This window comes from Somniosus microcephalus, chromosome 27 (genome assembly GCF_052327205.1).
Source record: "Somniosus microcephalus isolate GS21.2 chromosome 27, FLI_Smic_1.0, whole genome shotgun sequence".
In the NCBI taxonomy this organism is placed as follows: Eukaryota; Metazoa; Chordata; class Chondrichthyes; order Squaliformes; family Somniosidae; genus Somniosus; species Somniosus microcephalus.
This window is the reverse complement of record NC_141013.1, coordinates 6,685,694-6,702,622: the sequence shown is the minus strand read 5'-3', so window position 1 is coordinate 6,702,622 and position 16,929 is coordinate 6,685,694. Positions and strand designations below refer to the sequence as shown.

The following is a 16,929-nucleotide window of genomic DNA, read 5'->3' as shown; positions in this document are numbered from 1 at the left end:
TCAAAGGCTGCAGACAAGTCGAAAAGGACGAGGACGGATAGTTTACCTTTGTCATGGTCACAAAGGATGTGCACGGTGGCATAGTGGTTAGCACTGTTGCCTCACCGCGCCAGGGACCCGGGTTTGAATCCGGCCTCGGGTGACTGTCTGTCTGTGTGGAGTTTGCACATTTTCCCCGTGTTTGCGTGGGTTTCCTCCGGGTGCTCCGGTTTCCTCCCACAGTCCAAAGATGTGCGGGTTAGGTTGATTGGCTATGATAAATTGACCCTTAGTGTTAGGGGGATTAAATACGTGGGGTTACGGGGATAGGGTGGGATATGTGGGGGTTACAGGGATCGGGTGGGATATGTGTCGGTGCAGGCTCGATGGGCCGAAATGGCCTCTATCTGCACTGTGGGGTTTCTGTGATGTCATTTATGACTTTGATAACCTTTTCGGTACTATGGCAAGAGCGGAAACCTGATTGGCGGGATTCAAACATGGAATTGCAGGAAAGATGGGCACAGATTTGGGAGGCGACAACACGTTCAAGGACTTTTGGAGAGCAAAGGGAGGTTGAAGATGGGGCAGTAGTTTGCAAGGATGGAGGGATCAAGGGTTTTTTTGAGGAGAGGGGTGATGACGGCAGATTTGAGGGAAAGGGGGACAGTACCTGCGGGGAGAGAACTATTAACAATGTCCGCTAACATGGGAGCCAGAAAAGGAAGTTGGGTGGTCAGTTTGGTGGGAATAGGGTCGAGGGAGCAGGAAGTGGGCCTCGGACAAGATGAACGCGGAGAGGTCATGAGGGGAGATTGGAGAGCAACTGAAGAAAGATGTGACTTCAGGGCTAGGGCAGGGGGGAACCTTAGCGGAAGTTTGACCCGGTGAGCTAGGGGAAGGAAGGGAAGTGGCAGAGGCAACTGAATAGATGGTCTCAATCTTGGAGACAAAGAAGTCCATGAGCTCCTCACACTTGTTGTCGGAGGTGAGGGTGGAGGAGACAGTGGAGAGGGGTTTAAGACGACGGTTAGCAGTGGAGAGTAGAAGCCGGGGTTTATCTTTGCATTCCAGAATGATTCTGGAATAGTGAACAATTTTGGCAGACAAGAGCAGGACCCGCTAGTGCTTTATGTGGTCCAGCCAGATCTGGCGGTGAATGGCTAAACCAGTTGTCTGCCATATCCGTTCAAGTCGGAAGGTATGTTTGTGCTGCTGTCTCATTAAATTGCATTGTAATGCAACGTGACTTTTTTTAGTGTTTCTTCCTGCAATCCATTACCTGTTTTTAAAATGGAGAACCAGAGCCTGCTGGAACATCCAACTGATTAGGAGAGATTTAACATGGTGTCAGTCCCCTCTGTTTTACTGTGATGGACAAATCATAAATGTAGTTTTAAGTGGATATTTATGTATTTATACAAGTTGATGAGGTCACTTGGGTATTCCTTTTATCTCAGGCCAAGGATCAGACGACAGTGAGCCAACTGTCCCTGGTGGACTTAGCAGGAAGTGAGAGAACGAACAGGACAAAAGCTGAAGGCAGCAGGCTGCGAGAGGCAGGTAAAGATTTTCACAAAGCAAAATCATGTATGAGAATGTTCGTGCACGCACATCTCTTGGCTTTGTTACTTCTGGTCATGGTGTTCTACACCTGCGGTTTTTAACACTCTGCTGAGATTCGTTTTAAAATTGGTCTACTTGTGCTGAAAAGTGTCATTGCCTGCAGTTGATGCTGTGTAAGAAAGGCTCTGAACTTAGTGGGAAATTGTCTCTTTCTCCAAGTGGTTTAATTGTCTGTGCTGTAAGCACAAGTACTCATGCAGCAGCATAGTGTGAGCTCTAAGATGCTTTGAGACAAAAACTTCAGAGGCTTTGTGAAGAACTTTGCATCCCTTTTGGAAGACAGACCACAGCATTTTCTGCTGGAATGCTTTGGACCACGATTGTAAACGTTTCTATAGGTATGTAAATGGGAAGAGATTAGTGAAAGTAAACGTGGGCCCATTAGAGGCAGAGACAGGAGAAATTATAATGGGCAATAAGGAAATGGCAGAGACATTAAACAAATACTTTGTATCTGTCTTCATGGTAGAAGACATTTTAAAAAAATTACGAAAATAATGCGGAACCAAAGGTCTAGAATGAAGAACTTAAAGAAATAGTACTGGAGAAATTATAGGACTAAGTGGCGACAAATCCCCTGGACCTGATGACCTGCATCCTAGGGTTTTAAGAGTTAGCTGCAGAGATAGTGGCTGCACTGGTATTGATCTTCCAGAATTCCCTAGATTCTAGAACAGTCCCCAAGGATTGGAAGGTAAAAAACATAACCCTGCTATTTTAAGAAAGGAGGAAAAGAAAAAACGGGGAACTATAGACCAGTTAGCCTGACGTCAGTAATAGGCAAAATGTGAGAATCTATTATTAGGGATGTGGTAACAGGGCACTTGAGAAATCGTAATATGTTTAGGCAGAGTCGGCATGAATTTATGAAAGGGAAATCATGTTTGACAAATCCTGAGTTTTTTTGAAGCTGTAACTAGTAGGATGGATAAAGGGGAACCAGTGGATGTAGTGTATTTAGATTTTCAAAAAGCATTCGATAAGGTGCCACACAAGGGGTTATTACACAAAATTAGGACTCATGGGATTGGGGGTAATATATTAGCATGGATTGAGGATTGGTTAATGGACAGAAAACAGTACGAATAAACGGGACTTTTTCGGATTGGCAGGCTGTAACTATCTGGGTACCGCAAGGATCAGTGCTTGGGCCTCGGCTATTTACAATCTATATTAATGATTTGGATGAAGGGACTGAGTGTAACGTATCCAAGTTTGCTGATGATACAAAGTTAGGTGGGAAAGTAAGCTTGTGAGGAGGACGCAAAGACACTGCAGAGAGATATAGACAGGTTGAGTGGGCAAGAACATGGCAAATGGAATATAATGTGGGGATGTGTGAAGTTATCCACTGGTAGGAAAAACAAAAATGTAGAATATTTTTTGAATGGTGGGAGACTGGGAAACGTTTGCATTCAGAGGGACCTGGGTGTCCTTGTATATGAATACAGGGCATTGGTGAGGCTACACCTGGAGTACTGTGTACAGTTCTGGTCTCCTTACCTAAGGAAAGACATGGAGGGAGTGCAATGCAGATTCACTAGACTGGTTCCTGGGTTGAGGGGATTGCCCTATGAGGAGAGATTGAGTAGACGAGGCCTATATTCCCTAGAGTTTAGAAGAATGCGAGGTGATCTAATTGAAACATATAAAATTCTTAAGGGGCTTGACAGGGTTAATGCTGAGAAAATGTTTCCTCTGGCTGGGGAATCCAGAACACGGGGTCACAGTCTTGGAATAAGGGGTCGGCCATTTAGGACTGAGATGAGGAGAAATTTCTTCACTCGGAGGGTGGTAATCTTTGGAATTCTCTACCCCAGAGGGCTGTGGAGGCTCAGTCGTTGAGTATATTCAAGACCGAGGTCGATACATTTTTGGGAATTAAGGAATATGGGGATAGTGCAGGAAGATGGAGTTGAGGTAGTTCAGCCATTATCTTGTTGAATGGCGGAGCCGGTTTGAAGGGCCAAATGGCTGACCTCCTGCTCCTATTTCTTATATTTTTATGTTAATGGTCTGAGCCCTCACATGTAAGTATCTTTTCAAAGCTGTGCTTCTCCTCTTGGCATTATTTAGGTTTTGAGATAATTTGCAAGAGTTAAAAAAGCAGACCCAAAATAAATGTTCCTTTTAAAGATGGGCATGAAAGTATAACTTGCTTTATGACCTATTGTATAAAGTACAGGAAACTTTGGTTTATCCGGAGGTTGTATGTCCGGAAACCTCAATCTAACGGCCGAAATCAGCAGCCGTTTTGGTTAGGTTTTTTTTCTTCTAGCATTTTTTTAACAGTCAGTCTCTGGAAAGCGTCTCTGTAGCTTAGCAACTGCTTCAGAGACGCTTCCAAGGTACGGGCCGAATGTTTACAAGCTGTTGCTAAGCAACAGTGTTTGTTGTCAGATACAGAGATGAAAACCTCCGTATCCTTCAACATTAGCGCTGGTCTATCCGGAAGTTTTGATAGATCGGCAGCAGCTCGGTCCCGTCGGTGCCGGATATCGCGAAGTTTCCTGTATTACATCTTGCTGCAAACCCAGTATGTATGCAGCTTTAAGCATGGAAATTAACTTCAAGTAGAATTTGGCCACGGGTGATAATTATTGATCTTTTTATGCCTCTTTCATTTAAAAAAGAGTCAAAGTTGCTATAAAAAAACCGTGGCTATTTTCCCCAGGTGAGAAGGGTCGGTGTTTTTTAAAACTTAATGCTATTTATTCCTGTTTTAAAAGTTTGCCTAGCTGTGCCACAGGTTTGTTTCACTTCTAACTTTTATTATGGGCTTTGATGGTAAATATGCCCACTTTTTTCCTCTCCACTAAATACTGGCCCATATCGGCTCACCTTGTGCATTAGTATACTTTTATGATATGCACTTGGATCAGTTGAATATTTCTCTTGTATTTGCAGCTGCAGCACACAAGCCTTGGGTCAAGAATACTTCTGCAATTGCTACCTGCTAGATTGAGTTCTGAGATTAATCATTTTTAATTCTGTTAATGACAATGTCAGTATGAAACTTGAAGATAGTCTTGTGATAATTTTGTAGCTTGTCTTGCACTTGCTGTGGTTAGGTTTTCACCAGAAAGGGTCATGTTTGGAAAATGGTTCATGGTGACGAGCACAAGTACTGTTGAAGGATGTTTTACAGACATTAGGATCAATAAAAATAAAATAGCAGCTTCCCAACGCTCTCTCTCTTGCAGGTAACATTAATCAGTCATTGATGACTCTAAGAACATGTATTGAAGTGCTCAGAGAAAACCAAATGTATGGAACAAATAAGGTAATGTTTGTCTATTACTTGATTTTCAAAAGTTACTGCTTGGGTTGTAAGCAAGCAAAGTGCTTTTGCAGTAGTACAGCATGAGATGTAGGATGCTTTGGGACTAAAGCTTCAAGGGAATGGTGTTGGTCTGTGGTTAGGATTTTGCACAGATTGATTGTAAAGGATATAAAAAACGATTTGAGTGCAGGGTGTTGTATGACCAGCTGACGTGATGGTTTTTTCCCCCAGATGGTTCCATACAGAGATTCAAAGCTCACTCACCTCTTTAAAAACTACTTTGACGGTGAAGGGAAGGTTCGGATGATTGTGTGTGTCAATCCTAAAGCAGATGACTATGAGGAAACCCTGGTGAGTGCTGTAGAAAGACTGGGGTAGATTGTCATAACATTCCGAGAGTCTGAGCATCTTTTTTAAAGCCTTTTGGCAATACGGAAAGTGAGTTGTTAATACTTTAGTGAATGTCTTCTGCCTGTCTCATGAGGCTGGATGTAGTGGTTCTGTGCTACATCCCCCAGCTTCTTTACTCTTCCTTTTCTTTCTGGTTATTTATTGAATAGGCTGTAATGTCTAAAGCATGTCGTTAAAACTTTGAGGTGCTTTTGTTTCTTGGTTTTTAAAAAAAAAAGTTTTGGATGGTATTTTCAGATTTTTTCAGTAAATTAAAATCTTAATGACATTTTGAATTCACACTTCAACATTCTAATTCAAACTATTTTACATGCACTGCAGCTGGTTATGCGGTTTGCTGAAATGACTCAAGAAGTGGAAGTAGCCAGACCTGTAGATAAACCGATCTGTGGCCTCACTCCAGGACGTCGATACAGGAATCACGCTTTCAAAGAAGAATTGACGCGGAAACTAGAACTGCGCGGAGGCCCCATTGATGAAGGTATTGTGCTGTGTAGAGAAAGGGGGTTGCTACTTTGTAAGTTGGGACTTTTTTGTATGGGCCCTGCAAAATGTATTGCTTCAACCTTTCTTTAAACAACTCCAAAGTTGTTAAGCAATTCAAACTTACACCCAATTTAAAAAAAAAAAAAATGGTGACCATGATTTCTATTTAAGATGGACACCATCCTATTTGAAATTTCAATTCCCCAAAGTACCTTAATTTAAAAGTCATTATATAGTGTCCACCATTGTGTGGTTGACTTTTCTCAGAGACTGTCACCACCTCCAAGATGACTCTACCCGCTCCCTACTGTACCAATTCCAAGCAGTTTGTCGTGCATGTCAATTTGATACTTCGGATAACAGTTGATGCCTGTTTATATTAATGCTTTCCCTGTGCTTTTTGTTATTGAAAACTCGTGGATGGTTTCCATGAAGTGGATAAGTATCAGTGATCTGCTGATGGGGTGAGCTGAAGAGGGGTGGGAGGAGGTTTGTATGGAGCATAAACACTGGCACAGACCAGTTGGGCCGAATGACCTGTTTCTTTGCTGTAGACTCGATGTAAATACATAGTGGGTTGTTACAAAGCAATGCAGACCAGAGGTCCCAGGTTTGATTCTTGCTCTCTGCCAGGGCAGCAATAGGGCACCACTATTACCACAATCACAGTTCATGATCATTGTTAGTGAACGCTACTGAAAAGTGCTTGTATGGTTGTTGGGTGCAGGGAGGATTGGGCTTGGCTGAGCTATTAACTGTGTACCACGCAGCACCATGATGACACTCTGGGTTCACGACACAAAAAAATGGTCACCAGGGCAAAGTGCCAGAGGGCTGCCAACGCTGCTGCAACTGGCACATTTCAGGAGAGAGGCAGTAACATATTGAAAGTCAAGTCTAGCTTTGCACATTGCATGTACAATGTTTGTAAATTTAGAATTTCAATAACATTTTTCCCAAATGAGCAATCGATAATTTTGTTTAAGCAGAACTTTTTCTTTGGCATGTTAGCTTTTGCTTTTTAAGATTAGAAACGGACCTGGTCAAGATTATTCCTTGTCAGATGTTAACTAAGTATATACTCTCTCCCTCTCCCTCTCTCTCTCTCTCTCTCTCCCCCCTCTCCTCTCTGCTTACTAGAACGGCAGAGTAAAAAAATCCATAAACTGAAGGAAAATTAGTTAGCCTTGGATATAAATTTTGTTTAGGTAAAGAACAATTTATAATTCATTTTGCACTGTACTGCTAAAAGTTTCTGCATTTGTATTAGAGAAGGAAGAGCACTTTTTTTCAAATTAAAACGGTGCTTCAGGAAAGACAAACCAATGAGGGGGAGCAGGTGGGCTTTTACAAACAAGGGGACAGAATAGTGTTTGCTTTGCAATCCCAATTGAGCTCTTTTGCTTGCCTGCCATTTCAGCAGACCCATCCATCACAGAAATTCTTCTGCAAAGTTTTGCACCATTGCCTTCGGTTGAGCTAGCAGATGCCAGTGACGAGCATACTTTGCCACGGCTTATCGAGTGTTTGGAGCAACGACACCGAATACGTCACCTGGCAGCTGAGGAGATGAAGAAAACTGGTACGTAATGGGCAAAGTGCAGCAAGCTTTTTTTTTTTTTAGTTCAATAGTGTCATCCCCTTAACTTCACACAGGAAGGTTCCACAGCCAGCACAAAGTGTGGTTTGGCTGGACCAGGTTGGCAGATAAACTTTTATCTGATTTCTTAGTATTGTTTATTGCCAATAAAAACACGCCGGTTTTTATGGGGGGGCTGGGTACAGTGTGGGCGAATTCCGAATGGGGTGGGAGTGGAAGTTCGGCAGTAGAAGGCTGCAGCTGTCAGTGGGGTGGGGGTGGCTGCGGAATCCTGAGGCAAGGGAGGCCCAAGACTTCCCCGAGAGGCCTGGAAGAGCACTCGCTCCTCTTGGCCCACAGTGGAAACTTGAAATTAAATTTGGCAAGCTGGGCCTCTCTTGGCCCACGATCCCCCTCCTTACAGGTTTGGCCTGACTGGGAAGCAGATACTGTTCTCTCCTCCGCCCAACCACTCGAGCCACCAGCTAAAATTACCGATACAGTCCCAATGACACCATGACTGCATATTTAAAGGAGGACCTTGCTTCCTTCCTGGAAATGGCTGGAAGGCAGCCAGGCCAGAGGGGGGTAAGTGACTGGCATCATTTTAACTGCCCTGTATGGATTCCGCCAGGTAGGGGAGTTAAAATTTGAGGCCATAATGTTTGAGATTGGTGAGAACAAGAGAAAGTGGAGCTTAAGGCAGTGCTAAGCTCTCTCTCTCTTGTGTGTTTAAGAGCAAACTGTATTTAATTTTTTTTGCTCTAATGTTGATCAGTGAACGCTATCAGAGGGATGCTTCACGATTGGGACAGTAATTTTACGGCAAAGGAGCACTACATACATGATCAGCAAGAAAAACTGGTGGAAAGGGACCGGTTTATAAATGTGCAGAAAACTGAGACCGAGCGGCTGGAGAAGAAAATTAAAACCTTGGAATACAAGGTATTTCCTTTGTGCCTTTTTTTCCTGTGAACACGAGTGTGAGCAGGTGTGTGTGTGATGTCTTCACTTGTAGCGGGATCACTACAGCAGGCTTCTCCTTATACTTTTATCATTTTTTAAATGTATGCTTTGATGTTTTTGTTGATGTTTGGGTACTCTGCACTTTTGGTAGCCAGTGTTGGCCATGAGTAAAGATCCCGCTACTCAGTGCAAGCAATGTGCCTTAAAATCCGACTTCTGAGCACTCCCTACTGTACCAGTGCAGCATTTCTCTCTCACAGTAGCCATCTCTAAGTGAGGTGAGCAGCTTTGTTGTGCACTTCCATCTACAGTCAGAATTAAAATTGTCGCAATTGTATGCACTTGGTACTCTTGTCAGTTCAGTTTCTGTGCTCAAAGTCAAACTGAAGACTTAGCCTTGAAGAGGTAATTTCCCAGCCCACCTTCACAGAAAATGCAGGTCAGGCAGCATCTGCAGAGAGAGAAACCGAGTTAATGTTTCTGGTCGATGATCTTTTCATCAGAACTCCTGGTCTCAATTGGACTTTACCGAGAAGTTTAATAGCCACCTGTTCCCTGGAATAGGGAGGGGGAAAGTCAGTAAGGGGTTCTGCTTGTGTTTGCTATCCAGCGACATCTGCTTAAAAATGTCGGTGTGTGGACCATGGGATGAAGACTGCACCAGGCTTGGTTATGATGTCTCAGCAGTCAAATAGCCTGCTGATACTCTTGTGAAACGTATTCCCTCCTTCTCATGCAGGCAGTCTGAGGCCAATCAGCAGGGTAACTATCAATCTTGGGACTTTTCTGGATTGGAGGATCTTGCTGGCTGAGATTGGGGCATCAAATAACTGTGTGCCTTCCTGAGTTTTGAGAGGGGGAGAGTTACGTGGGTATCGTACACCTCGTTGGATCTCTGGAGTGGTGGGCTAGGACATGTAACAAGGGAAAAAGAGAAGCCATGGTGCATATTCTAGTAACTCTTTATGGACTAGGATAGCTTTGCTTTCTCTTGTTTGGTAGTGAGAGGACAGCGCTAAATCTCAGTGCTGTTATTCTACAGTCAGGAAAACTGAATGGAAGTCTGTGAATTTGGATCATCAGCTCGGCCAAATGTTACAGGTTGTGAATGGATGGGATGCAACAGCCTCTGGGTTGTATTATGAATATCGGTGATCTCGTGGATTTGCGGCAAAATCATCTGGTTTTCATCTATATAGCAGAAGCAGCCAGATGATGAATGGGGACATTTTAGAACTAACTTTACGTTTCTGCTCCTAGATTGAGATATTGCAAAAAACAGCAAATATCTATGAAGAGGACAAGCGGACTTTACAACATGAGTTGGATGAGAGAGACCAAAAGCTGCACCGAGAACTGTCGGACAAACGGCGCTTAGAGCAGAGAATGCAAGGAGTGATGACTGATACAAAGATGAAATGGGAGAAAGAATGCGTGAGTAATTCTGGATTCTGCATGCTGTGAACTGCGCATGGTTCCAGCTTAATATATAGGCTGGTTTAAATGTTCCCCAGTCTTGGGTTCAGTAAAGCTCTTTAATATGAATGTTCCAAAATGTTTCACAAATACCGATGGTTAAAGGAATATCTTCCAGAGTAATGCCCCATTTGTACAAAGTATGCCTCCATTTCAACAATATGCAAAATGTTTGTGCTGTTTTGGGAGTCTCTGCACTGAATTGCCATCTTTCAATCACAGCAGCTCCAACTAGCAGACCACTTGTGTGGTAAGCTTTTTCAGTTTCTGAGCATCCATATTTTTATTAAGATCTTTGCGGGGGTAATTTTTTTTTTTAAACATGAATTTTTGAGGATGCGTGTCTTGCAGTGCAGGAGTGTCCACATTTTTGTCCATGTTTAGCTGCTTATTGTGGCGCCTCACAGGCCGCTTTTATATGTAATGTTCTGACTAATTTGCATTTGTTAAGCTGTTGTTGGTATTCTGATTTAGGATTTATCCATCAATGAGGCAAGCACCTGCTTCAAACCTTCAGGCCCACAAAATGGAAACCGATCAATCCAGTGAAGAAATAAAAGTGCAAATAGAACTGAGTTTTAGGGGCTGCAAGGCCAGGGCTTGTGGGCTGTTGTATCTTATTCTGGAGTATTCCTGTAAAAAGTATATCACACTAAATTGCCTAAAGTAATCACAAGGTGGATTAATCTTTTTTTCTCTCCATCTTTCTCTTTCTCTCTTTTACCACCCCCCCCCCCCCCCCCCCACCCATTGGAAAAAACTGGGCCGAAATCATCTGCAGGAACGTCGTGTTCAAGCCAAACAGCTCGAGATGCAAAACAAGCTTTGGGTGAAAGATGAGAAACTTAAACAGCTAAAAGCAATTGTTGCCGAGACAAGGACGGAAAGACCAGAGAAACCCGAGAGGACACCAAGGGAAAAGGACAAGAAAGTACATGTACGATCAGCGTCTCCGCCTTCAGTTCCTGTATGTAACAGTGAGACACTGCTTATTTACTTAAATAATGTCCCCTAGGCAGTAATAGTGATTCCATGGGATAAATGCACGGGTCCAATTTACTAGTACAGGAAACTCTTTGGTATCCGGCACCGACGGGACCAGGATGGTGCCGGTTGATTAAAAATTCCGGATGACGGAGAGGGTTATCTACCGAGGCTATTTTTAACAAACAAAAATTTAAAAATCAAGAAATGTGCAGTATACAGTAATTGGGTACTCACCTACAGAATGTTGTGTTAAATGGATGGTGGAAGATGCTTAATTAAGTACAGTACTGCCAGTTGAGGGTAATCCATAACTCTTTAATTACTTAACAGTAAAACAAAACTTATACAGTAAACAGAAAAATGGCGGATCGGAAGAGACTGCCGGCAGCGCGGGAGAGTCAGACTCCTGTTATTGAGGTGTTCGAACTTCCGACAGCGCCAAGAAGCCGAGTAGTGGCAGTTTGGAGAACTACCCCCACTGACTAACTCGGCCACCGCGGGAGACTCGGACTCGGCAACATTGCCGGTTATTGAGGTGTTGTTTTCGGAGTATGAATTTTGCCAGTTAATAGAGAATTCCGGATATTTAGGTGCCCTTTAAACAAGAGTTTCCTGTATTCTGTATCAAGGACATTCACTGCCATGTTTTGTTGCCTCTTAATAGCTTTTAGTTATCTTGTATACTTTACGTTTCAAGTGATATTTTCTGCTTGAGGGAAGTTTAAAACTCTTCAAATGTTGCAGTAACTGCCAACCTATGTCTACTCCACAGCTCCTTGTTAGCAATCCTGGTAGCTATGTTTGTACATGTCTCTGCAGCACTCAACCCTGTACCTTACAATGGAAATAAGATACTGCCAGAGGTCCCTAAGGGAGCATGATTTCATTAGGGTGATTGTACTCTTACACAGCAAAAATCATTCAAGAAAAATTGTGCATTAAAATCTAGGACGGTAAACTGGTACGGTAAATTGTGCAGTTTTAGAAAAGTCATCCGTCATACCTGTCGATATTGGCACACGAGAGGAAAAATGCAAGTGGATTATTTCAATATTCATTTGTAAATTTTCTAACCTGGAATTGCATTTGCAAAATCAGTATGTTTTGACAGAAATAATATCTGATTTTCAAAGTAATGAAAAGGAACTCCAGTGACTGCTGGAAAGTGGACATGTGGCTGTCTCCGGTTAACCAGTTAAGATCAAGGTTTGACAGTGATGCCTTAGAGTCACAGTCATAACGGCACAGAAGGAGGCCTTTCGGCCCATCGAGTTGGTGCCAGCTCTCTGTAGAGCAATCCAGTCAGTCCCACTACCCCGCTCTATCCCCGCAGCCCTGTAAGTTTATTTCCCTCAAGTGCCTATCCCGTCTCCCTTTGAAAACATTGAGTGTCTCCACTTCCGTCGGCAGCGAATTCCAGGTCATCACCACTCGCTGCGTAAAAAAGTTTTTCCTCACGTCCCCCCTGTATCTCTTACCCAACACCTTAAATCTGTGTCCCCTAGTCCTTGTACCATCAACTAGTGGGAACAGCCTTTCCCCGTCTAGCCTATCCAAACCTGTCAAATTCTTGTACATCTCTATCAAATCACCCCTCAACCTCCTTTGCTCTAATGAAAACAAATTCAGTTTCTCCAACCTGTCCTTGTAGCTAAGATCCCCCATCCCCGGAGCCATTCTGGTAAATCTCTGCACCCTCTCGAGGGCCTTCACATCCTTCCTAAAATGGGGTGACCAGAACTGGACGCAATACTCCAGTTGTGGCCTAACCAGCGTTTATAAAGGTTCAGCATAACTTCTCTACTTTTGTACTCAATACCTCTATTTTATGAAGCCCAAGATCCCATATGCTTTGCTAACCACTCTCTCAATATGTCCTGCCACCTTCAGGGATATATGCACATTAACTTCCAGGTCCCTCTGTCCCTGCACACTCTTGAAAACTGTGTCGTTAAGTGTATATTGCCTCTCCCTGTTCCTTCCACAGTCAAATAACCTGACGGCTGTTGTCTTGGGTCCCGCATGAAGAACAGTACTCGCAATGGTACCAGAGGGTGGCTGATACTATTGGAGCCACACCCCAGTGAGAATTGGTACTTTTTAGCAGAAGATGAGAACTGGAAGAAAAAATAGGACTGAAATTACTGTCGTTAGTAATTATTACATAGTGGGAGAAAGCTGATCGTTTTATGTAAAAATTGCTTTAGACATTGCATGCTCTCTCTTTCTAATTGTTCATCCTATTTCCATAGTTTCCTGGTAACACTGTACTACCCCTAGCCATTACCCAGCACGGCCCAGTATCTGGGCCACAGCTGCATAGGCGCTCAAACTCCTGCAGCAGCATTTCTGTGGCCTCTTGCGTCTCCGAATGGGAGCAGAAAACTCCAGACCGGAACAGACATGGTAGTGCGTTGCCCAAGACTAAGCATAGACTGCTGGAGACTCCACCAGTTAGGGACTTCAACTTCCAAGAGAGAAGGCAGGGAGTGAACAAGTTGGGCGGCTGCAAAATCAACAGCTATAGAAGAGAAACCGAAGTAGACCGGGATGGACCTCAGAGGGTTAGTGAAGCATTTTGCAATGGGAGAGAAAGATTGTGCATACAGTTTAAGAGATAGTGGCTAGCAAAAAAACACTTCTGTAAGTGTCACACTTCCCATCACACATTTAGGAATGTTATCAAACAGTGTATCCTCAGACTCTTTGAACAACATCATGGGAGATCGACTAAGTTATGTTTATCTATTTTGATGTAGAAATCTTGCTTGAATACACTTCCTACCAAATTCCCCATTAATAAATGTCTATCTCCATATTCATAAGTAATTCCACCCTCCCACAGTGGAGATGTTGCAGCGCCACCACTGGTAGGGGGATGTCTTTACAATGTGACAAGTTTACATAGGAAATTTCCATTTCTAAATTTGGGCATAGGAATTTGTAATAGAAAAAAGCTGACGAGAAATGTGTGCATATGTAAGATTTTTAATATACTAAATAGATACAGCTTTGTATCTCCCATGTTGCAGGGAATGAGAATTACTATAGTTAGTAACTCATTAATAGGTAGAACTTGGGGAGAAAGCAGATCATGGATTGTTAAACTGGTTTGAACGTTGCATTTTTTCTTAACTCTGTGGAAATACTGGTAACTGTACCTTCACCGCAGTTTTGTAAGAATTGATGCGTTAATGTGTGTTGGAGTAAGTGTGACATTTACAGGAAGTGTGCTGTACATGAGGCTTTTAATTCATAGTTATTTGCTGGTTGTCTACCCAGATACACACAACGTGAGTCATGGCTTAACTTTGCAGCCACCTAAAATGATATCTGGGAGTGGAAAGAATGTGTTCTGTCATTGGCAGAGGAAGTTAGCTTCACTAGTGGCCAGTATCCACGGAATGTTGATTACATTCTTTCGTGTGCATGCCATGCTCTGCTGTGCGACTCCTTGCTGGAAGGAGCTGTGTCTGGTTGCTTGTTATGTTCACCAATCAGGAGTGCTTATTATTGAAAATGGTTGGTTCACGAGGTACAACTATACTTAACAGATGATTAGAAGAAAAATGTTACTAGCTAGAGCACTTTCCAGAAAACTGCAGCTGCAAATTTTTAGCGGTGTTTCCTTGATTCCTGGCCTTTGTCCCATTAACGTAACACCTTGTCAGGTCCACTTTCCCCCCCTTATGAGTTGTAGAATTTTGAGTGGTAAGTCCAGCTCAGCTTGACTAATCAAGAGACAGTCTCTTGAATGTATTTGGGGCGTTTTATATTTGCAGTAAATAAGGCAAGCCTATTGTGTATTATTAATGCTAAATTTAACTTGGATGCAAGAGGACATTAAGTATGACTGTTCTGATGCTTGGGGATATCCTTGAAGCTGAAAACCTGTTTGTAAGGGCTAAACGAATCTCTTTGAGCTGGTTAAGCTTTAGAAGTTTGAAATGTTTAAAAAAAAATCTCCGTCTCGTCTCATCATTCCTTTGTTAAGGACAAGTAATCTGTTTTTAGGAAAATCCCAATTTCACACGAGTTGGAGTGTGCCTGTACTGTGTCCCTTTTTTTCTTTAAAGATCCACCATCTTTTGTTTTTCCTTCTGGCTATCCATCAACTGCAGCCAACACTGGGTGACCAACTTAAGCACTTTAATGCTGCTCTGAGCTGGCTTCTAGAAAGTATATGAAAGGAGTTGGGGGGGGGGACAATCCTCCCAACTACCCCCCTCGCCACCCCCTGCAACTTAAGAGTAAGTGCCCGACCTCTTGGTATAGGGAAGGGAACCTGCCTCCTACCTCGTCGTGCACGTAATGCTGCAACAGACTGGGATCATCATATCATTAAATCTTAAATTTCTAGTTCTTAGCAGCTGTCTTGTATGATCCGAATTTAGAATTATTGACTTACAACGTAAGCAGTGCTGGAGCATTTCGAAGCAAATATTGTTAATGCTTTAATTTTTAAGGGAGAAGGCAGAGTGCTCCTTTTACAGAAAGGGATCTGTCAATTTACTGTTACAGTAATACCCTTGTGCAAATGTAACAAATCTCTTAAGAGGGCGAGATGCAGTTTAGAAGATCAGTGCCCACTTATTAAATTACAGCCTGGAAGGGTAAGTTAGAAAGTTTGAAGCCACTGAATATGGGGCAAATGCTAAATGTTTTTCGAGAATGTCTATTTGTTATTGGTGCAGACAACGAGCAACCTGTGGTGCTGCTTATGTAGTTCTGCTTATGTTTTGTGTTTGCAGTTTTAACCGCCATGATTGTCAGATTCGCAGTTGTGCGTCACCTGTGCAACTAGATGAATGCTCCAAGGCACAGATAACTGTTAAAAGGCCACAGCAATCTCTAATTTAAATCTTTAAGTTGGTTGCTGTATTTGAATTGAAAATGCCTTTTAAAGTTTAGTTTTGACATGTGCAATAAACTTACTGGAGCAATAGAAGAGGCTTACATTGGCATACTCCTATCAGCATCTGTATATCTATACAGATGTGTATGTATGAAGCTTCATATTAGTGCTGAGAAGTTTCTTGCTTCTGCTGTAGATGGTGTGTTGCAAACATTGTTTTGTTTTACAATTCTTGTATACCCACACATTTTATTGCTTATTTTTAAAAGGAATGGTTTAATTTTTGGTATCCAGCTGGTAATTTAGGAGTAATCCTCCGCACACTAGCAGCTATTTCTTGGGTCAGGTGAACTACAGCAAGGGGCAGTTACCAAAGCTTCAAGTCAGCTAGCACGGTTGGCCCCAAGTTCTGGCAGTTACTCCGTTCCTTTTGTGGTGTAACGATTGGTGCACAGTTGTGGGAAGATGGAGTTGTGGATCCTCCCGCCCCTGGGGACGGGGAATGTGGGTGTGTAGGACGAGACCTGGAAGATTCTGTGGAGGAAGAAGAGAAGCAAAAAAACAAAGTGCTGTTGGGTATTCTGGCTTGTATCACGGATACTATTTAATAATAACACTCTGTTCCACATACAATTATACCTGGAGTTTCTTCTGGAGAAGCTGAAGACCTTGCTATCTGACGTGGTGTGTGTGTTTTTGCAGTGGAACCAATGTTAGTATTCAGTCAAATTCTGTTTCCAAGCCACCTGTTTTGTGGTGTGATTAGATGGAGTTATTTAGCAATGTAATCTATTCTGAATGATGGCATGCCTCCTTCCCCCAGACTGTGTTGCCCTCGGTTGGTAAATGCACGATGCAGAGCAGAAGATGTCGGGTTGGATTTTTAGTCTGTCTAGTTACCTGGAGTCACAGCAGCATTAAAGCCATCCTCTTGAGTCAGAAGAGGAGCATCATCAGGGGTTCCCTCCTACTCCTGATTGCTATCCAGTGGGTGTAAGACATCAGGTGAGAACAGGCTTTGGTCTCTGCTGTGATTCTACCATGGTGGAATTGGCTGATGACATGAGGCTCTGGTGCTCATGGACCAATATCCCACCAAGAAGCCAGACCTTGAGGCGAGAAAGAATTGGAAGGAAGAGTTGATCTATAAAGAGAAGAAAATAGTGGGGCTGTACTTTCAATCCTTGGCACATTAGAGTGGTGGCTAGTGTGCTTAAGTGGAGTGGAAAAACCCATTGGTTTGATGCAAGACTTGTTGAAGTATGGTGCCTCTCGAGATGT

The 16,929-nt window shown here is 42.9% G+C and overlaps 1 protein-coding gene across 4 annotated transcripts in view; it reads left to right on the top strand.

Moving 5' to 3' along the window:
* Positions 1–16,929, top strand: part of kif23 (kinesin family member 23) — a 53,364-nt gene that overhangs the window by 23,061 nt on the left and 13,374 nt on the right. For 2 of the 4 annotated variants that reach the window (XM_085968431.1, XM_085968433.1), the window contains 9 exons: positions 1,440–1,542; positions 4,809–4,888; positions 5,120–5,239; positions 5,621–5,780; positions 7,209–7,367; positions 8,143–8,309; positions 9,591–9,764; positions 10,588–10,773; positions 13,046–13,357. In XM_085968431.1, coding sequence (XP_085824557.1) covers positions 1,440–1,542; positions 4,809–4,888; positions 5,120–5,239; positions 5,621–5,780; positions 7,209–7,367; positions 8,143–8,309; positions 9,591–9,764; positions 10,588–10,773; positions 13,046–13,357 — 1,461 coding nt within the window. Of the gene's footprint in view, positions 1–1,439; positions 1,543–4,808; positions 4,889–5,119; positions 5,240–5,620; positions 5,781–7,205; positions 7,368–8,142; positions 8,310–9,590; positions 9,765–10,587; positions 10,774–13,045; positions 13,358–16,929 lie in introns of all 4 variants that reach the window. The other 2 variants (XM_085968430.1, XM_085968434.1) reach the window with 2 other exon arrangements.